We start from the raw sequence: 27,839 nt of genomic DNA, 5'->3' as shown, positions 1-27,839 counted from the left end.
GATGGCAGAATCAGTGTTGCTTGATAATGGTATCCCTCACTCCTCCCATTGTGTCTCTGTTTCCCAGGTGAGGTTTTGCGGGGGGACCGGATAGTAAACACGCCATTCCAGGTCTTCATGAACATAGAGAAGAAATGTGAGGTTCTGTGCAACTTTCCCAACAAGCCAGTCACCCTGACAATGGAACAGAGCAAGCTGATTGCAGAGCGTATCCGGGAGGATTACTATATCCATCTGTGAGTTGCCACCGAATCTCACTATGACAGGGTTGGGTTGGAATCGCTGCGCTGTGGGCTGGTTTGATTTGAAAATGTTGTGTATTTTCAGTATTGCTGATAACTTGCCTGTGGCCACACGGCTGGAGTTCTATTCGAATCGTGAGGAGGAGGAGAAGAAGGAAAAAGATGTGCAGTTTGAGCATGGATACAGGCTTGGTTTCATGGACAGTAATAAGGTAACCTGTGCTTGAAGCTTCCTGTATAAAGCCTCTGTGGGATCCCTGAAAAAGCCTGTTCTGGAGAACCTTGTGGGCCTCCTTCAAAAAGAATAAAGTGCACCATGATGTTAGATGCTGCCACCAGGTGCGAGGGCTGGAACTGCTGCTGAATGGCCGTATGCAGGACGGAAATATGGTATTTTAGATCCTCAGGCCTAGGCGATGTCTTCACTTAAACCACTACAGCAGCATAGCTGCCATACCGCTGGAGCGCTTCAAGGTAGACACTCACCACAGGGATGGGAGGGTTTCTCCTGTCGCTGGAGTTAATCCACCTCCCAAAGAGGCAGTAGCTAGGTCGATGGAAGAATTGTTCTGTCAACCTAGCGCTGTCTACACTGTCAGCTTCGGTACGTCACTTGGGGATGTGGATTTTTCACACCCCAGAGCAATGTAGCTGAATCAGTCTAATTTTCTAGTGTAGACCGGCCCTGAGGGAATGGAAAAAGGAGTTAGAGAAATGGTGTGGCCTATTGATTAGGGGACTGGGAGCCAGGGCTCCTGGGATTCATACGTAGCTCTGCCACTGATTCACCAGATGACTGTGAGAATGCTTTGGGTGTCAGTGTCCCCCTCTGTAAAGTGGTGGTAGTTACTTCCCAGGAGTGCTGTGAGGATTATCTAATGCTTGTAACTTGCTTTGAGCTCCTTGTATAAATGCCACTGAGTATTTCTCACAGTATTTTTATTAACAAAAGGAACTGGCTGGAATACAATCATGGAGAGTGTATTAATTCAGTTTAGAGAGCAAAAATCAGAATTCACTTGAGTAAAATCCAGTTGTTTAAGTGTGACACAAACAAATATGCTTAAGGAGGTGGGTAAAGGGCATATAATAGTAGGGAAAATAAAAAGACATTGGTCAAGTTATAAGAACAGCCACCTGGCTACTTTGTGGAGATTTCAGACTTGTGTGCAGTTGTATGTGTAGTTATTGCATTGCATTTGCAGTGATTGCATGTGCCACTAGCCAGCTATGTGCCTGACTCCTCGTTTGTTCGTGCTCATGCTGTAATTGTGTGTGCAGTTGCACATGCGCTTCTGATCACTGGGAACCTTTAAGCTCTTATGGATGAGGGAAGCCTTCTGTACTTTTATGGAGCTGCTGTGCTTTGCCCGTATATGATCGGGGATGCGGTTGCCTTGAAGAAGCATGTGACAGCCAGGACCCCTTGCAGTATATGTATTTGGTGTACTACAGAAACATTGTAGAGCAGTAAGTTCAAAGGAGCACCTCTTGCTAGTGGAGTCGTACCATGCAAAATGCTGTTGAACGGTTGGCTGGGTTCTGCCCCTTAGAAGATCGCTGGTCGCCTGATCTGAAATGGAGTGAAACATGGTCGTTCTTATTCTGATCAAAAGCCTGAGATAGTTACTGAGAAGAGAGATCCTGTTCCTTCTCTCTGAGAGCTCAGAGGGAAATAGAGTGCAGCCTTGCTGTGTAGCCCAGATTATCTGAGGCTGTTGGAGTCCTTAACCTGGGGAATGTGCAGCTGTTGCCCCAGGTGTTGTCCATTTCTCCCTTGGGCCACTAACACTTCTTTTTTTTTTTAATGTCAATCTGTTTTAGTTCTACCTGCACAACCACCTCTCCTTCATCCTTTACTACCACAGAGAGGAGGTGGAGGAGAATCAGGAGCCCACCTACAGGGTTGTGCGGTTTGAAGTGATTCCCCAGAGCATTAAACTGGAAGGTAAATTATGTAGTCTACCCTGGCCTGTAAGGATGGCAGCAGAGCTCCCTACAGTCACTGCCACCTGCATTGCAGGTCCAAAAAGGAACCTAAATCCCAGGTGGCAAGTTCCAGTTGAAAAGCAGACTTGGACATTGGACTGAGGGATTTTGAAATATGCCCCAGTAAATAAAAGCACCTGCTCTGATACAAAAGCAGTGGGACATGTGCTTGAAACTGAAATGAACCACATGAGAAAACTGATCAAAGGAAATATAATTTTGCATAATTAACCTGTGCAACTCATTGCCATCAGCTTTCACTGAGGCTAACAAGGTTCAAAAAGACAGCAGACATAGACATTTACATTGATAAGGAGAATGTCCATGGCTACACTGGATGGAATTTTAAAAAATTTCTTAGATGGTATATAAGTCCACCTTTTTCAGGGCATGAGCAACCTCTTGCTGTTGGGGGTTGGAATGAAACTCTATAGGTTCTGTTATCCTATGCACCTTCCGAAGCAGCGTCAGATATCAGACCCTGTTGGAGACAGGGGATGGAAGTAAATGGACCTTGGTCTGATCTAGTATGCTAATTCTTATGATCCTGCTACCTCCCTGGGCATGGGAGGAGGTGGGGGGTTGATGGGTCTTCAGTGTTTCTGGTGGAGCTGAGGATCCACCTGCTTATTTCTCTTCCAAATGCCTGTCTTATGAGGCTCTGTCTCTATAGCCTCCATCTTTCCAGCTAAGGAGGGGCCTAGCCAGGGTTCCTTTCAGGGTGTATGAATGCTGGTCGTTTATTGGGTGAAAGGATAGCTTTTGAACAATGCAGAGCTGCGCTCAGCCACCAAGGGAGGGAACTTGCTGTCCCCTCAGTGCATTCTGCTGTCTTTGGTAAGAACAAGACTGTGCCTTAGATGTCTGGGGGAAGCTTGATTGCCCTTCCCTTTGTGTGGCGGAGGGAAATGCTAATGTGGTACATACAATGTGTGGATGTTTTCTCCTTTAGATCTGAAGGCAGATGAGAAGGGCACTTGTATACTGCCTGAAGCTGCAGGCTCAGCCCCTCAGGAGATAGATCCCACTAAGAAGAACCAGCTGCTCTTCACCTACTCTGTCCACTGGGAGGTGAGGGAGTAAGGAGGGACTTGGCTGACCTGTACCCTGGGATGAGGGAGGACCATGTGCTGGGCTCCAGAAAGAAAAGTGCCATGGGTGTCCGTGTTGCAGACAGGGGAGTAATGAATGGTGCGCGGGTACAGTGTGATGAGTGAGTAGGGGGAGCTGATGGCTTTTGGGGTGTCTTATCAGTTTCCGAACATGCTGTTCTGCTCCTCCAGGAGAGTGACATTAAATGGGCTTCTCGCTGGGACACCTACCTGACCATGAGTGATGTGCAGATCCATTGGTTTTCCATCATTAATTCAGTCGTGGTTGTCTTTTTCCTTTCAGGTGAGTGAGACCTTGGGGTGGGGGGTTAATCTCCCCATTGCTAGCCACTGGGGGTCAGGAACTTGTTTTAAACGTCAGGGCAGGTCTGAATTCCCAAATAGGAGCAGTAAATAAAAAGTATTGCCAAGGGTCAGTTTGTGTAAAACTCCCACCCCAGGCAGCTCCTTTTGGAGTCAGCCCTTGGCTCTTGTTTCTTGTATGGTCCAACTGGACTTTGTGGTGGAGGAGTCCATTGACGCTTTGACTTCTGCCACGCTCCGTGCTCACGAGTATTGGTGTGCAACTTTCTCTGCCTCTTTGAGTTCCACAGCTTAGTAGGGAGACTGGGAACAAACCTGGAAAGACAACATGGCCTTGTTTGTGCATCAATACTATTCTTTGCCCTGAGAGCTTGATCCTGTGCTCACTAAAGGCAATGGCAAAGCTCCAGTTGACAGTGGTGCAGGAGTAGGCTCTGGGAGAGCAGCTGCGTTGCCTAAGTCATGTTGCTTGGGACCACGCATAGAAGGAATGAGCCAAGGAACTATGAGTCTGAGTTGTGCTTCTGTAGCATCTGGGAGAGTAGCAAGGCAGGGTTACTTGGGAGCCTTATAACAATGTCTCATTCACTCTGGGTTTGTGTGTTTTAGGTATTCTCAGCATGATCATTATCCGCACTCTCAGGAAGGACATTGCCAACTACAACAAGGAAGATGACATTGTATGAAATGTATCTGTTCTCCTGGGGGGGAGTTGTGTAAAACCAGAACATGTGGGGAGGGGCCCTTCTCTGAAGACTCGATGCATTTCCCCGACCCCTACTTTGTTAGAAGCACTATTGAAGGTGGGAGGGGCAGCTCTGTAATAAACTGATGGGGAGGATCGGACGGTTAGGTGAGCTCCTGGTGCATTCAGCAGCTGAGCTGCTCAGCCAAGCTGCTGGGGGATCACTACCACTGACTTGATTAAACTCTTCCAGACTTACTGAGTAAGTAATTAGCTCAGTAAACACATGTCCTGGTATGTGACAGTCCAGATCTAAAGCTGTGTTTAGAGACCTTCAGTTTAAAACCCAAAAAGAATGCAGGATCTCTTGTCAGAATGATGGACTCCCTGAAAGGGAATTGGTGTTGGGAGAGTGTGACATCCCGAAGGAGCCTGTGTTTCCATTTGGGTGATAAAATCTTAATGCCCCTTTTCTGGTTTTGCTACAGGAAGATACAATGGAGGAATCTGGTTGGAAACTTGTGCATGGAGATGTCTTCAGGCCTCCACAATATCCCATGATTCTCAGCTCGCTACTGGGCTCTGGAATTCAACTCTTTTGCATGATCCTGATAGTTATCTGTGAGTATCACCACTGGGTTTGAGCAGCCTTAACAGGAGGGGAAAGAGAATTATCTGACTTATATAGGCCTGATCACCAGCAGAGTTTCAGCAGCTGGTGGTACTTGCCCTTGTCTTGGTTTGAGCCTCTTCATTTGCTGGCTATGTCCTGTTTCAGGACAGATTCAGACTACAGAGCCATACTCAGTAGTTCCAGGTTTCTAGGTGCCTTTCCCTAAGGAAAGAACCCATATTTTTCTATGTAGTGTCAGCTGGTTTTGAGTGGTTTGGACGCTGGGGTCCACCTGTGATCTGAGAGCTCTGTGTTGGGCTGGCTGGTGGGGTTGTGGGCAGACTCTAAAAGGTAAAGCACACACTGTCTTCCTGAGCTGCACCTGTTAACGTAGTTAGAAACACTAAGAGGTTTGACATGTATTGCTCCTATTTGAGACCAAAGCCTTGGTGCTGCTTGGAAGGGTCTTAACTCCCTCCTTGTCTCTGGTCACCAGAGGCTGTTGGTCTCAGGTACGACCTGAGAAAACAAGTTCTGTGTGGGAGGTGAAGCGATCCCCGGCTGCTGGATTCTCCATGGTGCGAACCGGGGCTCCTCTAGTTAGTGTTCGCTAGAGCACGTCCATCGGTTGCCACCTTTCTCTTGTGTTTTGTTTTGCAGTTGTTGCCATGTTGGGGATGCTGTCACCTTCTAGCCGGGGCGCCCTGATGACTACAGCCTGCTTTCTCTTCATGTTCATGGGGTAGGTGTGTCTCCTGCCCTTATGCTGGGATGCTGTTGCCTGTCAGGTAATGGGAGATAACCTGGCTTCTCTCCTGTTTTCCATCCCAGGGTTTTTGGTGGGTTCTCCGCTGGCCGTCTTTATCGGACGCTGAAAGGCCACAGATGGAAGAAAGGGGCCTTCTGTGTAAGTGACTCTTGGAGTCTCTTTGCCATGTTTTCCTAAGGCAGAATACACTTGTTGCTTTTGGTAGCTGTTAAGCATCCTGCTGTAGGCATTGCTGGGCAGGTGGGCATTGGCCAGTTCTATCATATAGAGAGAAGCTGGGTATGGGGCTGGGGTCCTGGCAGCTCTGTGCGGGTAAATCCTGGCAAGAAAGAGGTCTTTTGGGTATGGATCACAATAAAGCAGAAGGGCATGGGGGTAGGATCTCAGGCATGCGTGAAGCAGAGGGGTGTTTTTTCTGCACCTAATTTACCCCAGTGATGGGCGCATTAAGATCACCTGGGGCAGTGATGACCAAACTTTTTGTCTTGTGCTCATGCCCCCGCCCCCCTTTTACTGGTAATGGAATGTGTCCACACACACCCAGGCCAGGAGGGGTAGGAGGATGCCTCCGGGGGGGCATGCCCCACAGTTTGGGGACCAGTGACCTGGGGGATAATGAGCTCCCACTCTCTTTTAACATGTGCTCTTTCCCACAGACGGCAACCCTGTACCCTGGTGTAGTCTTTGGTATCTGCTTTGTCCTGAACTGTTTCATATGGGGGAAGCACTCCTCTGGAGCGGTATGTACCCACTTCTCCTTGCAAACCTGGCTGGGTAGGGTGCTCACAGGGTTCCTGGGAGGGCACTTAATCTCTGGGTTCCTCTAGTTTATGGAGGTGTCTGCAGTCAAGAGCTGGGCCTGTAATGGTGAGTGTTTCAAAGCAGGTTTAGGCTGGTGGGGTCTGGAATGCTGTTTAAGGGAAGTGTTCCAGCTGCAAATGCCCTGGTGAAGGGACTCCCCTTGGCTGTGCCCGTTGGGAGAGCGACAGTCTGACAAGCAAACACACAAAGGCAGGAACAGTTTAAAAAAGCAAATAAGTGCATGTTGAAAAGGACCTTCCTGCACACCCTGAGGTGTTTTGAAGCTGTCCCTGGACACAGGTGGGATGTGAAGAGGGCTCCAGGGAGAGGTAAAAGAATACCTGAACCTCAGGCAGGGTGGAGCCCAGACCAGCTGCATTTCCAACTGTAGCTAAGATGCTGCAGGGGAGGTTGTTACCTGTGGGAAGATGAGAGAATGAGAGATTAGATAAAACTGGCTGCTGTGGGACACAGCCTCTTGGATTTAGGTTCTAATTGCTCTGTCCTGTATGGTCAGTACTGAGTTGCTGTCTAAAAATGGCCAGAGCCTGAGTTCCTCCAGGATTCAGAGGGACTGGGGGTATCAGGATCTTCAGTTGTGGGGGAATCCATGCTCCCAGAAACAGAGCTAATTTAAAGCCAGAGTGAATGGTGGAACCTAAAGCATTCCCAGGATGTGACAATGAGCCACCTCTGGTCCCTCACTGACATCCTGTGGTTGGTTGGTGAGCTGGACTTTGAAAAGCCTCATCTGATTGTTGGCACTGGTGAATTTAGTGGGTAGAATTGCTAGGACCCTAGTGGTGATGCTTGCTATGGTTCCAGGTTCCTTTCCCCACCATGCTGGCCCTGCTCTGCATGTGGTTCGGTATCTCCTTGCCCTTGGTCTACCTGGGATACTATTTTGGATTTCGCAAACAGCCATATGATAATCCTGTGCGGACCAATCAGATTCCAAGGCAGATCCCGGAGCAGAGGTGGTACATGAACAGATTCGTTGGGTGAGTTGCAAATGTGTAGTAAATCTGGTAGTTTATTAGACTCCAAGTCCCTCTGCCCACTGTACAAGGCAGCCATCTGGTGGTCTCTGGACATCACAGGTGAATTGTAGGTGTGTGGGCTGCCCCTCCCACTGCACCCCACTTTACTCATTGAAACATTGTGCTGCTTAGAGAAATAGTAAATGTACCCTGGTCTGTAGCTTAGTACCTCCTAACCACCTACCTAATGAGATCTATGAAGGCCAAGAAAGCAGGAATTGTTCATTTTAATTAATTGTGAGAGACTTATTCCAGCAGTATCCTTTGACCCTAAGTGTATCTGGGTTTGGGTGGTGGTTTTTCTAATCTTTGATTAAAGACAGTCATGTTTTGGTGGTAACAGAATTTCTCCCTCACTCATAGGATTCTTATGGCTGGCATTCTCCCTTTTGGAGCCATGTTCATTGAACTGTTCTTCATCTTCAGTGTAAGCACCAAATCCACCTCTTTTTGAAATAAGAATCTTACCACCGCTGCATTGTGCCTTTAAGGAGAGAGGGGTTATCCACCTGGAGTAGACCTATCTTGGTGTGTGCATGCAGGGAGTGGGTAACTGCTTTGCTGCCCCTCTGGGGCCCTGTGAATGGGAAGCACTGGAGCGTAGGTCTTCAGGCTGTTTTCTTGCTGGGACTCTTGGAAGATGTTGTGGGTTAGATTTGATCCTACAGAATCTTCTTGGGTTATTCTTGGCTAAGGACAGCCAGGGTGAAGGGATGCCTCACAGTTGCTACAAAAATTAGAAACCACAGGTGTGAAGCTTTTCAGAGGAGACCATTGTAGTTCCTTCCCATTTCTCACCTTCACATGGAATTGACCAGAAGAAACTACAGGGGTCTTGTTACTGTGGAGAACAAAGACCTGCCCCATGAGCAAGAACCCTTATCTTGGGAAGGAAGGTGTCACCATGGTGGCTCTTCCCACCTCATACTGTGTCCCTGCGATTGTTTGGCCCCTTTCCCTCGACTTTTCAGAGTCCAGGCAGCTATTTTTTGCCTAGCTTTGTGAATTTGCTCTTCTAGCCTAACGCCTTTCAAGGCATGTTGTAAAGTATACCAGGTTTCGTGTATCTGCTAGACCCACCCTAGCAGTGAGCAAACCACTTACTGTTGCTTGGGTCAGCTGCTGTGAAAAGTTAGATTGTCTATTGATTTGCACCAGCGTCTTCTGGTGCAGTGTTGTGTGAGGAACTTATGCTGTCTTTGTTTCAGGCGATCTGGGAGAACCAGTTCTATTACCTCTTTGGCTTTCTCTTCCTGGTTTTTATAATCCTGGTGGTATCCTGCTCCCAAATCAGCATTGTCATGGTATATTTCCAGCTCTGTGCTGAGGTGAGACATACCCCGTTGCAGTTTCAGTAGCGATCTGTGAACAGACCTTGTGTCTTTCAAGAAGCGCTATTACTTGATTGTTACATCAGCGCAGAAGTCTAGTCTGCTGATGTGAGGCCCAGGCTTATAAGGTGCTGAATGCCCTCAACTCCCACAGACTTCAGGGGGTGTGAGGTTGCTGAGCACCTTGCAGGATGGGGCCCAGACTCTTCCTCAAAGGAAGCTGCAAAGGAGAGGTTCAGGGAGACTCGTTTCAAGTATAATTTGTTTCTGGAGAAATACCTCCAATCTGCAGATATTTGTGGGAGAACTCTGTCTTGTTTCCCATGGCATATGCCACAACAGGGGCCTGGCAAGGGGCTGGATTTCTGTTTCATTGTTCATTATTTGTTCTCTGATATACTTAAGACAATTTGGGAATGATTCATAGTAGTTTCTTCTTTGTAAGATGAATCCCCAAACAGTGGTAACCTGCCTGCCTCGGGGGATAATTCCTACCCCATCTGGACCAAGGAGGCACTGTGGGTCATGTGTACCTAGGAGCCCAAGAGGGAAATGAAGTCGTTGAAATAATGCAGTCTCTCTCTTCTATCCGTGTCAGGATTATCGCTGGTGGTGGAGGACCTTCTTGGTGTCTGGAGGATCTGCCTTCTATGTACTGATTTATGCCATCTTTTACTTCGTGAATAAGGTATTGTCAGTTCCCCCTGTGTAAAAGCTCTATCTTCCCTGAGGGCATAGTAGAATTTGAAGAGAGAATACTTATTTGGTCATCTGGTTCTAGTCCATCCCACCTGCCAGTGCATGGCTGTTCTCTGCAGTATCATTTTTCGTTCATTGTCTAGTGCTCTTTTTTGTGTCTCCTAGAGATGATTCTGTTAATTACACTATTCAAGTTCAAGAAGGTTTAGGTACTTGGAGATTCCGGTCTGTGCTCCATCCACCTGTGGGGAATAACATTTGCTTAATGTTCTCAAACCCTGCCTTGGGGGGATCATCCCCAGCTGGAGTGAAAATCCCAGCTATGACTTGGAGGGAGCTCCATCTTCTAAGGGGGGAGGAATTTAGCTTCCATGTCCAACTTATCCAGTGCTTTCTTTTCTCACTCTGCTTCCCCCGACCATCCTCTTTTGGAAAAGGAATAGGCCATTGACTGAGCTGGGGAGTTGACTCTTAACATCACTTTGTATTAAGGCTCACTTTGCTTTTTCTCATCTATTCTAGCTGGATATCGTTGAGTTCATTCCCTCCTTACTCTATTTTGGCTACACTGCTCTCATGGTCCTGTCTTTCTGGCTCCTCACTGGCACCATTGGCTTCTACGCAGCCTACATGTTTGTCCGTAAGATCTATGCTGCGGTGAAAATAGACTGAAGATGCACAGACTCAGCACAAAGCAGACACCTCTGTGTGCATTTCCTCCTGGAAAGGAAGAGGGGATCCTTTCCCAGTTCTTTTAAGGAAACAAAACCCAATGGAGGAGTGACAAAAGAAATAAATAACTCCTACTCATTTTGGAATGTAACTTTTGGCACAGCGTACATGGATTCTGGGGCTACTTCTGGGGGGAGGGGTGTGTAGATACCTTGCATTTTAACTTTATTATTTTATTCCAGTTTTGAGGGATTTTTAGCAGAAAAATACCCCTCTATGTAAGTAAGCCCCTTTTTTGCTCATTCATTCTTTTGTTTGTTGAATAACGAATGGACCTGAGACAGCAATGGAAACATTTGTGAAACTTTTTTTTTTTTTTCAGCCCTTATGGCACTTGGGTTCAGGGAGAGTCTTCAGACCAATAACACACAGGGTTTGTCTCCTGCTTTGGTTCTGCTTGGAAGAGGTGGAGGGTGCTTCAGTCCATAGTGAGCTAGGAGGATCTCAAAAGCTTCCCCTGCATGAATGCGTCTGGCATGCTTTGACTACAGTGATTTCAGTTCCAACTGGTTTACAGTTCCATGGAGGTGCCATTCAGAATCCGGCAAGTGCAATTTCACTCTGAGAGGGCTTGGGAACCGTAACCCTCTGCATCATTTCTCCCTCCCCCTACTTTTGGACAGCGTATAACATCCCAGATGCATAAACTGGAGGGGCTCAGAGGAGGGCAGGAGTGCTACTCTTCTGGAATAGCTGAGTCACCTTTCCTGGCAGCATGAAGAAGCAGAACATGGGAGTTGTACCAGAGCAGCGTAAATACTTGTTGATTCTAGAGCACAAGGCCCTGTACCCTGGAGAACATTTATGAGATTGCCACATGGTTTTGTTCCATTAATTTCTTTGGCCATCTGAGGAAATGGGACAGCCCTACTAATTAGGAGAGGCCTCTGAGGTTAGATAAAGCCCTGTGTAGAGAAACTCATTACTGTGTTGCTTTAGTGCCAAGAAATCTCTGCTTCATTTTGGGGACGTCTACTACAAAGTGCATAATGGCCAGAAGGAGATGGAGTGAGTGGTTCCTGAGGATTTCCTCCCACTTCTATTTCTTAAAGGGGAGGTATACATCCCACTTACTCTGTCTCTTGGCTGGTCCCGCTCTCCATTCCTGTCTCCTGTTCTCAGACACTGCCTCCTGGGAGCAGGAAAGATTCACACCTCAGTAACCTGTATTCCGCTCTTTGCTACCAAATGTGATGAGCCCTCAGGAATAGCCCAGGAGTGCTATCTTATAGGGGGTTCCTCCTTTCCCATATCTGGATGCCTGGCTCTGGCCATGGGAGGCGCTTTTAAAAATACATTTGAATTTTTATTTGACTCATTTAAAACAAAACTATGGCCGCTGGCAAATCTAGGCCCAAATTGCAGTGAAGCCTTCCTCCATCCCCAGATCTATGGGGTGACTTTAGTCAGAGCTATAAGAATTCTTTTTATTTCTTCAACAGGACAGGGGAAAAAAATCTCCAAATATTCTGCTCTGTCACAGGCGACAGTGATACGATTTAGACAGAACAGACGTGACTCCAAACAAAACCTCTCTCTGTTGCTAAGTGAGTCTCACACATTTGAGGCTTTCTATACCGTGGGTATCACCTTAACAGTCTGCATTGGGGCTGTGTAAATGGTTCTTACTTTTAATGGTGACCTTTTGCTCCGCAAGCAGGAAGAATGGAGAACTAGAATCCCAAACCATTCAACTTCTTCTCTGCATTGCTTCTCACCTAATAATCTTCAGTTACCCAGCCCGGAATCAAGGATGAAAAGGGGGCAGGGGGTATGGGATACACTAGTTGTGTGGGATCCTTAGTAATCTCTAATTTGAAATATCTTTCTCTCTCAGATTCTGGTTGATTTCCTAGTGGAGAGTTTCAGCCTGCATTAATTTCTCTCCCCTCCCTCCCTCCTGTTTTTTTCTGTATTCTACTTTGTATTTTTAATTAATGTATGTATTCTGTGTCCTATTGTAAATAAATATTCCATCGTCCTGTTGTCCTAGTGTCCTGTGTAAGCAGCCTTTCATGGTCTTCTCTCCCATAACATCTGTTTTGACCCAATCTTTTGTTCTTAAAAGACAATAAAGCTTGTTGTGTAATTGCAATAGGAAGTACAATGTAAATCTACTTAGGGAGAAAACCTCACTTTATTACTCCAGCAAACTTCATGGTAATGTTTAGGCTCTTCCCAGTGCAGCATGTTCTTCATACTGAGGGGAACTGAGGCACAATCCTGTGTCTAAAACGTGAGTTGGGGTTCTGTTCTTGGCTATAGTACTGACTTCCTGTGTGATGTTAGTCATATCACTTAACCTCTCTCTGCCAGTTTTGTCAGCTGTACAATGGAGAGGATACTCCTCTGCCTCCTATGGTTGGGGTTAAGGAATTAGGCATCGCATTTGTAAACTGAATGAAGATTTGATGGAAGAGCTGTTTGAGTTCAGAAATATTGTGGCAGCATGGTGCAGGCATGTGAATTTATTAAAGCAGCAATTTCACCCTAAATCTCAGTGCCTGGCTAGGCAGGGGCTGTCTTTTCACTCTTTGGCCAAGTCTCCCAAAAGTATCCGTTCCCAAAAGAGGAGAGCTGGATCTCCATCTTTAGCTCTGATTACTGTGGTGGTGATGTACATACCCTACAGGGCTCACCACAGACTGACTTGTGGTTAGGAAGTGACAATTTGTTGTTGTCTATACAACGAACCTGGGCTGGGCTGAGCTGTACAACATAAGACATGAAACTTTGTTAGGGAGAAAGGAATGTCAAGCTAAGAATGTCAAGCTGCACCTGCCTTCCTGCATAGATCAATTAATGGTTTGCTTCGATGGTAGTGTGTCAATAAGTGGCAATCTGACTCTTCTGTTGGGGTTTCGGCAACATTGTTTAGCCTGGAAAACAGCAATTTGAAGTCTAGGAAGTGACTAACCCAGGTTTTAGGTTCATGAAGAGAAATTTCTGAGAGGATGCATGGTTCCTCCCACCATTCCCAGTTATTTTGTCTGGATCTAGGCACAGTTGTTGGGCTAGTGAAGCTTTTAAGAAATGCAGACTACTTTAGAAGTCTCTGGAGAGGAAAGGTGCTGGATTCTTCACTTCCATGGAAATCATGGTTCATTTGTAGAGCTCTTAGCTTCTGCTGAGGGAGGACTGTGTAGGGTTTAAAGCAGAACTAGTTCCAGGCTTGTAGGATCTATTCCTGGCTCTACCAATGAGTTGCTGTGTGTGGCTGTGCAAGTTACTTAGGTGAGACCAGTGACCCAGGGAAGCTGTGTAAAATGGAGATGACACCCAACATGGGTACGGTGAAACGTTCGTGTTTGAAGTGCTCTTAATAGTGCCTTACATGTAAAGTATTATTTATGATACCATAGCTGTTTAACTTGGTGCTTAAGGGATTGCCCTCTGGTAACTTCTGATTCCTGATTTAAAAGCTTCAGCAGAACCCATCCGTTTCTGTTGCCATATCAGTTTATCGCGTTACCAACAAACTGTCAAAACGAGGTTGTTGCTAGTACTTTTAACAGGGATTTTTTTTGAGAAGCGTTACAGGTTCTGTCTACACTACAAAGTCAAGCAGGCTGTGGACACCAATGTGAAAATTGCCTGCTGTGGTTTAGTGTTGCAGTGTGGCTGTATGACCTAAGCATATTTTAATCTCATTCAGTACTTGAGTACAATTCCAGCCTACACTACAAGTTGATACTGCATTGATAAGTGTTATAAACAGGTTCCTGCTCTGACTGATTTTGTATAGTATAGATGGGGGAATTAGCTAGCCTGCTTCCTTGAAAGCAAACAAAAGTTTTGTTCACTCTGGTCACGAAAATGGTGCTAAAACCTTAATAGCAGCAACAGTCATGTTTCAACACTGCTGGTAGCTATAACTTTAATCAAGTGGCCAGGGTGTTTAAATGTAAGCCTCCAAAATACTGTATTCTTGTCCCTTCATTGATACAAGATAAACAGAACCAGCCCCATAAAGACACACACAAGAGAACTGCCTTTTTATCCCTTTGCTCCATATATGTGAAGGCAGAAATTAAAAGTACATTCAGATCCATGTTGAGAATTGGAGCTTTGTGATCTACTGGGCTTCGCCTCTGAGGGAAAAAGTGCAAGTTCAAGGCAGACAGTTCAAACGTTTTTAATAAACTTCATTATAAAAAAGCCCTTTCATCTTGGACTTAATTCTGTAAGACAGTGGAAAAGCTAATTTAACAGAGATGAGCTGTACATTTCCTAATGGCACTTGATATTTTACAGTTTAAAACCTTGTTTTATATAAAGCCCAAAAATACTCCTATAAAAAGAGGTTATTCACTGTGTGTTAAAAAAAAAAAAGAAGTGCTAGAAAGTTTCTTTAAAAAAATAGTCCAGCTGTAAGGAGGGGAAGCTGCTGGCCTTGACAGCTGTGGCTGTAGGAATGGAAGTTGGGAACTTGTGCTCTAAAAGTGCAGCATGGAAAAGGTTGAGTTGCATCCCTGGAAAAAGAAAAAAGATGCTGACTCCCTTCCACCCCAGCTACAGTAGAAGAGAAATTCCAAGTTGCTGCTTTCGGAAAGGGGTGCTCCCAGCCTTTGGACCAAATACTGCCCTCGGAGGTCCCACTCCTGTGTACTGGAACCTGAGGGCAGAATTTGTTCCACTGGTGACAAAGTTCACCCTGACTTGAAGAGGATCCTCAGCCTGACTTTGCCATAGCTGTGAAGGCTACTGTAGCTTTTCCTCCAGCTGCAGGTTCAGAGCTTGAATACTTCGAGGGGTGAATCTGGGTGGCTTCCAGAAGTTCCCTGCACTCTCCCTCTTGTCACCACCCAGTTTTTGAACCTACACTAAGGCAAATTTCATTTTTTTTTTTAGTTAAATATCCTTGTTAAAGTAAAATATTGATACAAATGTTACAAAAACTTTCTAAAACAGCTCCTAGTTATTAGGGAAAACTACAAAAAAAAAATCAAGAACTTAATGAGGCACTAAAAAGGGGGTGGGGAGAACTCATAAGCTCAAGACATGAGGCTTCCAGCATAAGCAATCGAATCTGCTATGCAGACTTCAACATTCAGAAAGAACCTGAATTTCAACTTTCTTCAAACTTGCCAAAGGCTACATCTCTCAGCAGGATGTGCTGGTGAAATCCACAAGTGGAAACCTTAATGGTACATTACCTTGAAAAGGAACAACAAAATGCAGAAAGAAACTGGGTTTGCTGGTGCAGATGCCAAATGTGAACTGGTCTTTTCAACTGGATATTTAATTTAACTGGGACCCATTCTCTGAGTGACATGTTGTGGTATTCCTGTACTGCAGAAATTGTTTCACACAGAGCTTTCCCTTTATCATCTCAGCATATCCTATGCAATAGACCTGTTCTGATTTTATAGCATTTTCAGGGTAAGATGCAGTGCCTGTGCTAATCATTAAGAATACAGCAATGGAGTGGAAGAATTTGTTAAAATATGCTTGTCTTAAAAAATAAGGAAGTTCAGATGCTTTCACTTTGAGGGTTGTGCAACTGCCCTGTTTAATAAATGAAAATAAAATCCCAAATTCTTTAAGTTTTCTTCTGTCAGGCTTTGTTTCCTGCTCACTTCCACTGGTTTCTCCTGCTGCATGTTGTGAGAACATAATTTAAAATGATTTCCATGTTTTCCAAGTTTTGTGTTCACTTTGTAAATGTGGCTGGTGGGAAGCAAGATTGCATGGGTGGGAGAGGGACATATACAGCATACAAAAGAACTGAGCACCTGCTGTCATGTATGAGGAGATACGGCTCAGATTTTTTTCTTAAGACTACATATAGTTTCAAATACCCTATTAGTAACATAGGAAGCAAAATGTACTTTCAGTTAGAAAACTAAAAAAATCCCAAGTAGTAAATTCTTGTGTGTTCTCCATTTTGAAGGTCTAATATCCTTGGTGATCAACTCAAAGGGTTTTGCTGAACCTGCCTTTATAGAGAGGAAAGGAAGTGTATAGTAAGAAGCAGTCTATGCAAGTGTGGGGAAGAGATGGCTCTGGGTATTTAGATGGGATGGTTGTACATTAACAAACTGCTGTGGTAGGTAAGAGCTCTCGCTTTTGCTGAGGCTGATGGAATGAGAATCGTGCCAAAACAGTGTGACTCAGAGCACAGCTGGATTCTAAACAAAAGTTCTGGTTTGCAATCTGTTGGCATCCTCAAAGAATAAAGCAAGCCCAAAACAAGATGAGGAAATGAAAGTCACTCTACAGATTTAAGGTAGACAAACACAAACTCATTATTGGGCAGTATAGTGAGAACCTGGGACAGATCTAATAACATTGGAAAAACAGGTCCAGGACTGGAAACAAGGGTGTCCTGTGAAAGGAAAGAACGCTTAAGTATTATTACTGACATATGTCTTACCTAGTGCTTTTTCATCTATTGATTTCAAAGCACTTTACAAAGGAGGGAAGTATCCTCATTATACCCATTTTACAGATAAGGAAACTGAGAAAAAGAGAGAAGTGATTTGCTTGTGGTCACCCAGCAGGCCAGTGGTAGATCTGCAAACAACTCAGGTCTCCAGAGTCCTAATCCAGTGCTCTATCCACTAGGCAACACTGCCTCTCAGCACAGTATAAAAATCAAGTGAGCCGTATTCAGAATCCCAGGTATCAGCCTTCTCAGTGCAGAGATTAAAATATACATCAGAGGGGATTAAAATTGATGCAAGTGGCTGTAGGAGCAGAGATGAAGAAATATTGACCAGCTAGGATGGAAAGACCTTTTTAATGAAACAGTCCTGTGCAAACCATTTTACTATAAGCAGGGTCCACTCTGTTTTGTGGGAGAAGTGCATTTATAGTGTGTTAGGGAGATTAATCAATTTGTACAGTAATCTGTTTCCAGGATAGAGCATTCTGGATACTAGGCGCCTGATTGGTGCAGGATTTGTGTATGCAAGCCCAGTAAGTCTAATAACTGTTGTAATTTAAAGAGACTTGGGGTGACAATGTTGGACTATGGGCATAATTACTGAGATCATTACGGAGAAGAAAACCACCTACAATCTGGGTCAACTGAAAATTATTATCAAAATGTGGTTAAGGGGGAACCTGAAGAGCAATTAACTACCAAGAGTCAGCCCATAAGAGAATCAGTGGGTCTGGAAGGGAGTAAAAGGGATGACCAGAGTGTAGGAAGACTGGGAAAGCATCTTAAATGATTTTTTTGCACCAGTCTTCATCACAGAAAACAATGGGAAATGCCTTCTGCAGGATTTTATTTTTCCAGGAAGTGAAGGTGAAGAAGCAATGTCAGAAAGGAGTGATGGGGAAACTCCAGAATGAATTACAGTAAGTCACCTAGAGAGCTGCTGTTCACCTGTCAGTGCTGAAGGAATTAAAAGAACAAAGAGCTGTTTCCAAACAGAAGTAATCAAATCTACCATCTATTTAACCTGGAAAAGAGGATGAACAGGGAGGTGATTTTCCAACATTATTCAGGTTAAAGAGCAGGCCCTATTATGAGGCACTCAAGAAAGACCTAGCAAAACTAGGTAAGTCACTAACATAGTGGGAGATAAAATTCAGCATAGACAAATGCAAAGTAATGGACATTTTCTTCCTATTTACACTACCTGCACACAGAAGGGTTCTTGAACCAGCTGTAACCCCTCAGGAAAAAGATCTAGGTGAGTGACATTCTCCCAGTTCTAGAAATCTGAGCCTGGGAAAGATTAGGAAGCCCACCTCCCTGGCACTGCAGGGTTATTCCTTACTGTATGTGTACTAAAATTGACCCAGTTTGGTCTGAAACATCTTAACTTCCATTGGGAGACTGACGTCCTTCCTGCTATTCAACCAAAACTTTCCCTTTTATTTATTTAACCTTATTTTCCCCTGTGTACTATCCTCAGTAATTCCTCTCTCTCTCTCCTAGGTCTTTTAAATTTGAGGGTCATTACATGGTGTCTATTTCTATTAATTTCTTTTTTAAAATGAACCCCTCCAGCCACTTTCCCATTTTAATTGCTTTCCTCTGAAACTCAATTTGTCTATGCCCTTCTGGTATACAGTGGTGTCCATAAACATACAGTATTCTAGGACACAGCATGATCAGACATGGTGCAGGGCTGAAGTCAAGAAGTTGATTCATGGGTTCTATCACTGAGCAAGCCCAATGTAGATTCTTAAAAGGCACTTCTGAACTTTTGATGTTGACTTTAACCTCTGTCTCATTATCCCTATTTTATATAGGGAGCAAATGATATTCAGTTGTAAGTGGTAGGAGACATACAGATGTAAACTACTACATACATGCCAGTATAATTATTACAGATGAGGTCTTCCCAGTTATAGATATTTATTCCTCTTATGAATTGATGCTTTGCTTTATCCAGTCTAAAATCCCACAGTTTTTTTGTTGTCACATTTCTTTGTAAACATACATCTAACTTGCTGTCCTCTATCACCCCTTTAGTCTTTCACAATATTGCTTTCCAAATATCTCCTCTCCAATTTATTTCCCCCAAGATGTTTTAACTTGCATTTGTCCTGCATGAATCTCATTTAGCTATTTCCCATCTCTTTAGATCTTTTGCATTATTTCTGTGTCTGCAATGGTATTTGCAACACTTGGCATTTTAATCTTATCTGCATACTTAGTGTCTGATCCTATATCCATTGAACTCAAAAGGACCTGTTATGGGTCAGGATGAATCTTTGCATCAAGTTCCCAATGTAAACCGTTGGTTTGAGTTCCAGACTTGCTTTTCCATTAATATATTACCTAATGTTGGTTAATCATTTTATATATGAACCTGCTTGCTAGAATAGCCATGGAAAGCAAACCAAGTGGTGCAAAAACTAGTTAAATGAATTCCATTGATTCTTTGAGAGAGTATTTGTAGAAAATGGAGGCATTTGCCTGGCTGTAGACTTGGCTACCCCTGAAGATATTTCAGTGAAAACCTCTTCTCAAAGTACAATGAAGGCAAAAAAACCCCAAAAGAGAATCAGATGTTAAAAATATAGAGATGAGGAAAAATTATGGCGGCACTGCATAAATCCAAATAACGCTTTCCGTTTTGATCACCTTTCAAGTTTTTTCCCATTTTTGATTTTGTTTTAAAAAAATATATATATTAAAAAAAGACAGGAATCGGACTTAAAGTGAAATTGTGAAACTAATTTGGAAAGAGAAAAATAGGAGACATGACTGAGGTATTTAAAAATAATGAATGGTTAAGAGAAGACCAGCTGAGATCCCCCTATTTACTGTTTCAAATTAAAAGAAGGCACTTGCTGAAATTTGAAAGGCAACATTTGAAAATGGATAAAAGAAAGTACTACTTTTAATCCATGGAAACTCATTTTCACAGGATATTGCTGAGGTAAAAACTTACACTGATATGAACGAAAGTAGCATTTGCAGTTTCACTGGCTAAACTTTAAATGACAAGGTCTATCACTCCTTATGTTTCAAGGTTTAGCTGGTTCACCAGCTGGGGTTAGGAAGACATTACTAAAAACTTATAGGAAATCCTTGAGTAAAGTGGAGGAAGAGCCAGGCCTATGAGCAATTAAAACAGAACTAATTGTGCGCTCTGGGTTTGAGACAAATGGCTGAAGATAAAAGCAAAAACTGTGTCAGCTGAAGTGAAGAGGGAAAGAAGAGAATGCAGGGGGACAGTAACTGACTTCATTTATGGAGTTACGATAACAGGACAGAGGTAGGTCTCTATTTTGGGGGGTTTGTAAAGAGAGATGTTGGTAAACTCCCTGGGTTATCTTAGCCTGTTATGCTCCTACATGCTGAGGTACGAAAAGCTGCATGTTTGTGTTCATAGATGTGCATTAAAATATAGCTGGATTTAACATACCCAAGATTATGGGCTACTGAGCATGATGTGAACAGGAGACTATGCGGAGCTGATCAGACTAGGAGTCCACTGACCCTTAAAAGTTTAACCTTTTTGCTATCAGTAGGTGGAGATCCCACAAAGGAGAACTCAAAGGCTGTAGATGATGGGTAGCAAGGGAAGCCAAACCCAGGGTTCAGGGGGTATGGCAGGAGAAAGGAGGAATAAAAAAGGCCCACAACTCCAGGCTGGAGGAGAGGAAGGGGGACTGTAATCCCAGAGACCTCAGCTATTGTTAGGACAATTAGTGTTGGGGAAACAGTTCAAATACAGTGACTAAGTGTAAACAAAACTAGGGCCAGTTTTGTTTTCTCCTGACTCCTGCATGCTATCACCCCACTGTGGAGGTCAAAATATGTCTCCTGATGCCGCTTTGTGGATCAGCCAGGAGGGCACTGACCCTGGCAAATGGTGGCAGAAAAGATGTCAGCTCATACACTGTCCTTCATCTCCATGCCTAACCTATGGAGCAGAAGCCCAGAGATCACTCCTAAACCTGGGTCTCCTGTATGACAGCACTTGATGCTGCCAGCATATAGCTCTAAACCTTGCTTTTTTGCGTGCTTTGGTTTCCAATATAGAGGCAAGATCTGTGTGGTTGTGGTGTTTTTAAAAGGGCTCACTTCATACACCATGAAAGTGAGCCAGATGTCTAAGTTGCTCCATCCCCCTCTGACACATATGGGAAGTCAAAGGGAATGTGCAAAGAACTACCATTTAAAATGGCAGAGACTGAAGTAGTCCAAGTCAGTTTATTTTCCCCATGGGGGAAAAAGGTGACAAGTGAAGAGAAATCAGTGCAACCTGACTTCATTGTGTAAACAGTATTCTAGCTACACCAGATACAAAACTGATGTACACTGGTGTGTCCTATTTTTGTAATGACTGAAAGAGACTCATGTTGTGTTTTCAAAAAAAAATTCACTGGAATGAGTCTATTCTGATGGCTCTGCAAAAAGAAATGAGGTGCTCTGCATCCATCGTGTTGATGCTATCATTATCGCTTAACACTGATGCAAAATGGCATGAGCTGTGTAGGTGATGGGATGGGGGTAACGGGGAAGGACAGCTCTTCTCCTGTCTGTTCCAAATGGGATAGGTCTCTGGACTTGCCCCTCCTCTTGATTCACTTGCAGGTATTGGCTGTAATGCCAGGATTGCAATGTGGTAACACAAAATGGAAGTTGGACTCTTCAAAAGGTTAGTCCAAGTCTGCCCAAACTGAAACAGCCCCAACTCCTCAGATTCAATCCCTTCCCAAAGAGGGACAAGGCTCCAAAACCTCAGGGAAGGTCAGTGCTAAGTGTGGCTCCCGATTCACAGATTAAAAATTAGAAAAAAAAAAAAAATACAGCTGAAACCTTTTCACTCTAGAGGACTGGGACATGCACAGGGATATCTGCTGTTCCAGTCTACAAGTGCTCCCTCCAGACACCAGAATCGTCCTGTCTGAAACAGCTTTCAAAAGCTTTCACATCCCAGCAGAGAAGTACAAGAGTTGTGCATTTTTAGGGCTCTCCGAGCAAGTATTAGCGGAAGACCCGCTAACCAGTGCCACAGTCACCTTATTGGAATGCCTGGTGGAAACGTGGCAGGGTGGTTGTGCTCAAGCTGGAGGTGAAGACAGGGGGTAATGAATGAAGGGGACCAAAGTTCAGGGAGCCTCCAGCTCCGGGAGATTCTTGAGGTTGAGGTTGCAAAGTGGTAAGCAATGGCTGGGTTTCCCCCTGTGAGTAGCCCATGACCAGCCCCCCTGATGACACAGGTGGGTTACATGGAGGAAGATTCAGGGGGAGGAAGCCCAGAAGATGAGAAAAATCCATGTTAGCAGCACAGAGAGCCTCTGAAAGGTTAGCAGGGCTCTTGGAAAGCAGAGTCTCGTCCAGAGTTACTGGCTGAGGTGAGGAGGACTGAGGCTCACCAGATGAGAGAGACAGACTGCCAGGAAGCTCTGACAGAAAGCTCTCCACCTCTGCTTTGGGTAGTTTCTCAGGTAAATATGAGGTAGATCCGAGCTGGTACTTCGGAGGAGGTTGTGGTGGGGAGGAGATAGGAGAAGAAGATTCCAGAGGATAACTCATTCCCATTGGAAGAGAGTTGGGAACCAAAGAATGGGGCATCCCTGAACTTGGCATAGCTTGGAGGTGTGTACTGTACATGCCCATAGGCAGCATGCCAGGAAAGCTCTTACCACTCATCATGTCTCTGGATGCCATACATAAAACTGGACTCAACTCTTCTTTCACTGCTACAGCTGAGCTGCAGCTTAGGAGACCCAACATGTCAACTGGCTCTGTCTTGATCTTCAGCAATTCTTGGGAGTGGCTCTTCTTCATGTGCCTGGTCAGGTGGTCCTTCCGCCCAAACCTCTGAGCACAATACTGGCACAGGAAGTCCTTCCGCCCTGTGTGCACCACAAGGTGTCTCCGCACATCTTTACGTGTGTAGAAGCGTCTGTCACAGTGATCACACGAGTGCTTCTTTTCCTTTGCTCCACCAGATGCCCTCCTGGAATGAGCCTTGAGGTGTTCCAGGAGGACCTGAGTGTTCTCAAAGGTCTGCAGGCACACTTTGCAGCTCAGATCGCCACTGGCAGCTGCATGCATAGCCAGGTGTCGCCTGAAGCCTAGTTTGGTGTTGTAGTTCTTCCCACACTCAGGGCAGTGGAGGGCTTCTTTGTTGGGGTCATGAGTCTGCAGGTGATTGCGGAGATGGTCCTTCCGGTGGAACATTTTCTCGCAGTACATACACTGGTGAGGTTTCTGGGCAGAGTGTGTGGCCATGTGCCTTGTGTGAGGAAAACAGAAGGAAAGTTAGGGTAGTGTTCAACCCACAGCACAGTAAGTGCTGCTTTTGCAAGCTCTCCCCCTGCTCCCTCCAAAACTTTTTTGTTTAAAATCTCGTGTGAAATTTTAGCTTTTTAAAGGGGTTGCATTGACAGCACTAGAAGCACAAGTCCTCCATCCACAAAACCAGTAAAGGATCATGGGCAATAGCATTTCAAACTTCCCTCACAATGCCCTTTAAGTTGTTTCAGTCCTAACAGAAGGCATCACATCTACACAAGTATACTTTAGTCTTCCATTCAGTTCTTGCCTTCTCTACTAAGCCTGCCAACCAGGGTAACTAGCTAGGGCCAACTTTGGTAGCTTTTGTGTTGGACACTTGTCTACTGGGGACTGGAGTGAGACCAGCAGTGCATTTCAGAAGCAGCCAGCAGAGAGTGGTAACCTGTTGTCACTACCAATTTGGGTTGAATTCTTACTTGAAACTCAGATGGATTTTCTTTACCCTCTCAAACCTTGATCCATCCAGCCTATCTTCACAGTGAACTTATTTAGCAAATTTAATGATCCCATCCCATTCTTCAGCACCAAAGTCTGGCTCTTCATGGCTGACTACTAAGTGGGAGAGAAATGGTCTTTGTGATTAAAGCACTAGACAAGGATTTGAGACCTGAATGCTATTCTTGGCCTTCCACTGTTTGCTTTGTAAGATTAACTTGTGTGCCTCAATATCCTCATCAATAAAACAGAAAATACTTATCCTGGGCCTTAAATTTTAAAGTAATGTGAGGTCTTCAGATGGAAGGGGCTAAAGAAATTCTGTAACACCAGCACTTTACTTGCAAGGTAACAAAGATTTTCCCTCCTCCACCCTGTCACTAGATATGACAAATCCCCAGTGTAGTGGGATTCTCCCAGTCCTATGAGGGGAGAGAACTGTTAATTAGAGGCATTGAGCATAGTCACCTACCTATAGAGCTTGTACTTGGATGCAAAGGCCTTCCCACAGTGCAGCTGAGGGCAGTTGTAAGGTCTCTGCTCCGTATGAGTGAACGTGTGAGTTCTCAGCTTGTCCACATTGGTAAAGGAGGTCCCAGAAATTTCACATTGGCACTTGCCTTGACTTTCAGCCTCTCGACCCCTTTGCCTGGGGACTAATTTCCAGCCTGTCTCCTCCTCCTCCTGCTTTGCATCTTGAATCCAGGTAGGAACACTGGTAAAAAATGCCGTCATGGCAGGCCTAGTAGAACAGGGCCATGTTAAGCAGAACTCGTACCTGTTGGTGACTTGCTGTTACACTGTCCCAGTATAGCTGGAACCTTTGCAATGATATGACTTTAACAGCAAGAAATCTTCATCTGAAACAACAGAACAGGTGGGGTGAGGGTACTGCATCGTTCTAGCTGCGCACCCAAATGGGTACAAATATACCTTAGCAACAGCCTGCATGAAGCCACTCATATTATGCCGGTCCACTGACATAAGAAATTCTCCTGTTTCTCTTGATTACATTTTGTTCTGAATAAACACAATACAACATGGCCTGGTACAAGGGATTGGTTTGAGAGTGCTTCCACTCTGGTAAAATCTGGATGGAAGATTCACCCTGCTAGCCAATCATCCACTCTGTGAGGAGAAATGTTCCTAACAGGCTCGAGCATTCTTAGCACAGAGGGCTACCAAGGAGAGAGAGAAAGTTATTCTCCAGTCTCAGGTCACCTTCTCACCAGTCCTCTTCCTCCCTTAATCTCATGGGGGTCCTAAAGGCACTTGTACTAATCTTTTATGAATAAAATGAGGTGAGGGTTAGAACTTTCCCACGTAACAACCATTATCTGATCACATAACTTAAACTACTGTATTAAAAGTCATCATTGCTGCCTGGTGAATTCATTTCCTCTGAACATAGTGGCTGGTCATGCCTCTACAGCTGTAAGCTTGTCATCTTTTTCTCATCTGCTTCTTCAAGCTAACATCCCCTCATCATCCTAGTCCCTTTCTTCATACATTTCACTCTTTTGATTTGCTCTTGGGCTTTGCTGGGCTTCCCTTCTTGCATCATCTGTCGCAGAAATTCCACAATTCAATTATTTATTATTTTTGGTATTCTATAGCTCCCTAGCAGTTGGGTGAGCTGACAAAAGCAGCTCCCGTGGAGCAAATATGTGTTTCTCTAAGTGGGTCAATAAGACAAGCACATATGACTCTCTGAGGGAGGCTGATATAGGCTGCCTCTGTTTCAGCGTTTGACTAGTCTTAGAATTTTCTTTCTACCATACATGGAATTGTTCCTGGCTATCTGGATCAACAAGCCTGCTGTAATGACAGACAGCCCCCCTTTTATAGTCTGACCTGATCTTATACATCATCATGGGCAGTCAAAACATCTGCTTTTCAGCAAAACTACACATTTGACAGTATTCTTATGGATCTTCTGGTTCCTCTTGGACGGTTTCTGCTAGTAGATTAAAACTCTCATGGATTTCTCACTACAGCTCTAATAGGAGATTTGTCTTCAATCTGTCCCCTCTTTTGCCTTCACACGGTTGCCTGTACATCTCCACAACCTCATATGGCAGGGAAGGGTTAACTTGAATGGCTGTTTTTACCAAAGTCACAGTGGAGTATATCCTCCTCCTTTAAATTTAGCAACATGAGAAACTCTTCTTAAAATAGCATCAAACTCTCTAACCCCTTCTCAATGATTGCATATGAGGGAGGAACTTTGTACCCACACATCAACAGCAGTGCCAGATGTGGGCCAGATCTGCAGCCAGGAAGGGAAAGATCCAGTCCTTCTGTTAAGACAGAGCCCCAGTGAACATTATAAATAGATGAGACAAGAATTGGCCCTGGATACAGGATGAAACCATGACACTACAAATAGTTCCCTCAGACAGGATGGAAAATAGTAGGGATGGGAGGACTCCAGGAGAATTAGTATCTATAAGCATGTTTTGAAGTCATACTAAGAAAGAAAATTTGTTTTTATATAGCTTGAAAACTTTACCAGACACCTATTAGACAGACAGAATACAAAAGAAGCTAAGGTACCCCAATTCTAAAATCCAGTAGCAATGTGCTGGTCCCCCCTCCTCTTTCCCAGTGTGTTCAGGAATCTCACATTTCATGTCAGCTACTGGTTGGCAGGTGTCCCATTATTTTATCTTCATGAAGATATTTATACACTATAATTGTCATCTTTCAACCTTCTTTTTGACAAACTAAACAGACTGAGCTCTTTAAATCCCTCACAAAAGCATTTTCTCCAGCTCTTGAATAATTTTGTGCTCTTTTCTGCACCCTCTCATTCTTAAACATCCTTTTTAAAATATGCACAACAGAATTGCCTGCAGTGTTCTAGTAACTGTCTCACTAATGCTGTATACAGAGGTAAAATAGCATCCCCTTACTTCTAGTCATTACACCTTGTTTATACATCAAAAGAATGCATTAGCCCTTTTTACCACAGTATCACAGCAGGGCTTATGTTGTTTGCTTGTCCACTCTCGACCCTGAATCCTTTTCAGAGTCACTGCTTTCCAGGACACAGTTCCCCACCATTCTGTAGGTATGACCTGCATTCCTCGTTCTTAAATGTACACTTTACTCTGGCTGTATTAAAAAACACAGTTTATTGAAATGGGGCCAGTTTACCAACCAATCCATACTGCATTGTGTAGCAGCCGTGTCTTCCTCCGGATCTACCACTCCACCAATTTGGGTGTCATTAGAAAATTTTATCAGTAATTTAGAAGTCACTTCCGCATCATAGATGAAAATGTTGAACAGCATCGGACCTAGAACCGATTGCTACAGAACCCCATTTTAAAGACCTCCAGCCGATGATGATTCCTCACCAACAAATACCATGAAGCTATCAGTTCTTAATCCATTCAACATGTGATTTACTGATCTTGTATAGTGCTTTATTTTAAAACTGAAATGCCACGCCGTTATAAGTTAAATACCTCACACAACTGCATATATTACATCTTTATTAATAACTCCTACCTCCCTCACCATGCCTATCTAGCTACCTTCATCAACTCAACTCCTTCCTCCCTTCTCCCAAAGAATGGAATCAAATCTGACAAGGCCCATGTCCCATAAAACCATGTTGAACGTTGGCTGGCATTTAATTATATTCCTGATCTTCATCATTTACACCGCCGACCCCATGACCAGTGTCCCGGACTGGCGGCCGGCTAACCAGCCCCTCCGCTACCACCTGCTCCTTTCGCACGGCGGGCACAACGTTTGGGAGAGGCCAAAGGGCAGGACTGAAGCGCGGGCTGCGGGGCCGGAGATCCGACAGGCAGCCGGCGCTGGCGCGGAAGAACGGACCCAGGGGCGAGCGGGGCCGCGAAGGCTGGCCGCGGGGCCGGGGCCAAGGTCGGGCTCCGGCGGGCCACGAGCTCTCTGCGCCCCCCGCAGCCCGGAGTCCAGGCCCACCCCGGGCGGAGCGGGACCAGGGCAGCGGCGGGGAGGCGGATTCCCCGGCCCGGGCTCGCCGCAGGCCGGCGGGGCTCTCGCGCCGCCCAGGGAAGGGCTCGGGGCTCCACGGCCCGGGCCCGGGGGCAGGAGGCGGCACCGGCTCCGCGCGCGGGGCTCCCCGTCCGCCACAGCCCCGCGCGGGGGGGGGTGTCGGGGGGGGTCCGGGCTGGCCCCGGCGGCGCGGAGAGACGCCCGCTGGCGGGGGGCGTGGCTTGGCAGGCTCCTCCCCGGTCCCCGCACTCACCCCGGTCCCCCGGGCCCCGCCAGGCTCGGCTCCGGCTCAGGCCCCGGCGGCCCCATTGTGCGGGGCATTGTGGGAGTGACGCCGCGCTCGCTCGCGCTCCTTCCGCCTCTATGGTGCCCTC

At 45.2% G+C, this 27,839-nt stretch overlaps 2 protein-coding genes across 3 annotated transcripts in view; one reads left to right on the top strand and one right to left on the bottom strand.

Annotated features, from left to right (window-relative positions):
• TM9SF4 (transmembrane 9 superfamily member 4) overlaps positions 1 to 12,302 on the top strand; it is a 26,417-nt gene extending 14,115 nt beyond the window's left edge. The window contains exons 4-18 of the mRNA XM_073308710.1: positions 68 to 236; positions 328 to 454; positions 2,067 to 2,190; positions 3,184 to 3,302; positions 3,515 to 3,626; positions 4,256 to 4,326; positions 4,820 to 4,952; positions 5,605 to 5,686; positions 5,776 to 5,851; positions 6,370 to 6,453; positions 7,340 to 7,515; positions 7,918 to 7,981; positions 8,763 to 8,882; positions 9,484 to 9,573; positions 10,107 to 12,302. Coding sequence (XP_073164811.1) covers positions 68 to 236; positions 328 to 454; positions 2,067 to 2,190; positions 3,184 to 3,302; positions 3,515 to 3,626; positions 4,256 to 4,326; positions 4,820 to 4,952; positions 5,605 to 5,686; positions 5,776 to 5,851; positions 6,370 to 6,453; positions 7,340 to 7,515; positions 7,918 to 7,981; positions 8,763 to 8,882; positions 9,484 to 9,573; positions 10,107 to 10,256 — 1,697 coding nt within the window. The 3' untranslated portion in view covers positions 10,257 to 12,302. The remainder of the gene's footprint in view (positions 1 to 67; positions 237 to 327; positions 455 to 2,066; positions 2,191 to 3,183; positions 3,303 to 3,514; positions 3,627 to 4,255; positions 4,327 to 4,819; positions 4,953 to 5,604; positions 5,687 to 5,775; positions 5,852 to 6,369; positions 6,454 to 7,339; positions 7,516 to 7,917; positions 7,982 to 8,762; positions 8,883 to 9,483; positions 9,574 to 10,106) is intronic.
• PLAGL2 (PLAG1 like zinc finger 2) lies at positions 1,143 to 27,821 on the bottom strand. Of its 2 annotated transcripts, XM_073308713.1 has the most exons (5): positions 27,719 to 27,821; positions 23,948 to 24,335; positions 22,383 to 22,978; positions 6,770 to 6,932; positions 1,143 to 1,815 (listed from the first exon to the last, which is right to left on the bottom strand). In XM_073308713.1, the coding sequence occupies exons 2-5, from the start codon at positions 24,208 to 24,210 to the stop codon at positions 1,737 to 1,739; spliced, it is 1,101 nt and encodes a 366-aa protein (XP_073164814.1). In that variant the 5' UTR covers positions 24,211 to 24,335; positions 27,719 to 27,821; the 3' UTR covers positions 1,143 to 1,736. The 2 variants fall into 2 exon arrangements, with proteins under 2 accessions (XP_073164814.1, XP_073164813.1); XM_073308712.1 differs by lacking the exons at positions 1,143 to 1,815; positions 6,770 to 6,932 and having other exon boundaries at positions 11,025 to 22,978.
• Positions 27,822 to 27,839: the final 18 nt, after the last annotated feature.

The sequence above is a fragment of the Lepidochelys kempii genome, chromosome 13 (genome assembly GCF_965140265.1).
Source record: "Lepidochelys kempii isolate rLepKem1 chromosome 13, rLepKem1.hap2, whole genome shotgun sequence".
NCBI lineage: Eukaryota > Metazoa > Chordata > Testudines > Cheloniidae > Lepidochelys > Lepidochelys kempii.
The sequence above is the reverse complement of the archived record's forward strand: the minus strand, read 5'-3'. Positions and strand labels throughout refer to the sequence as shown.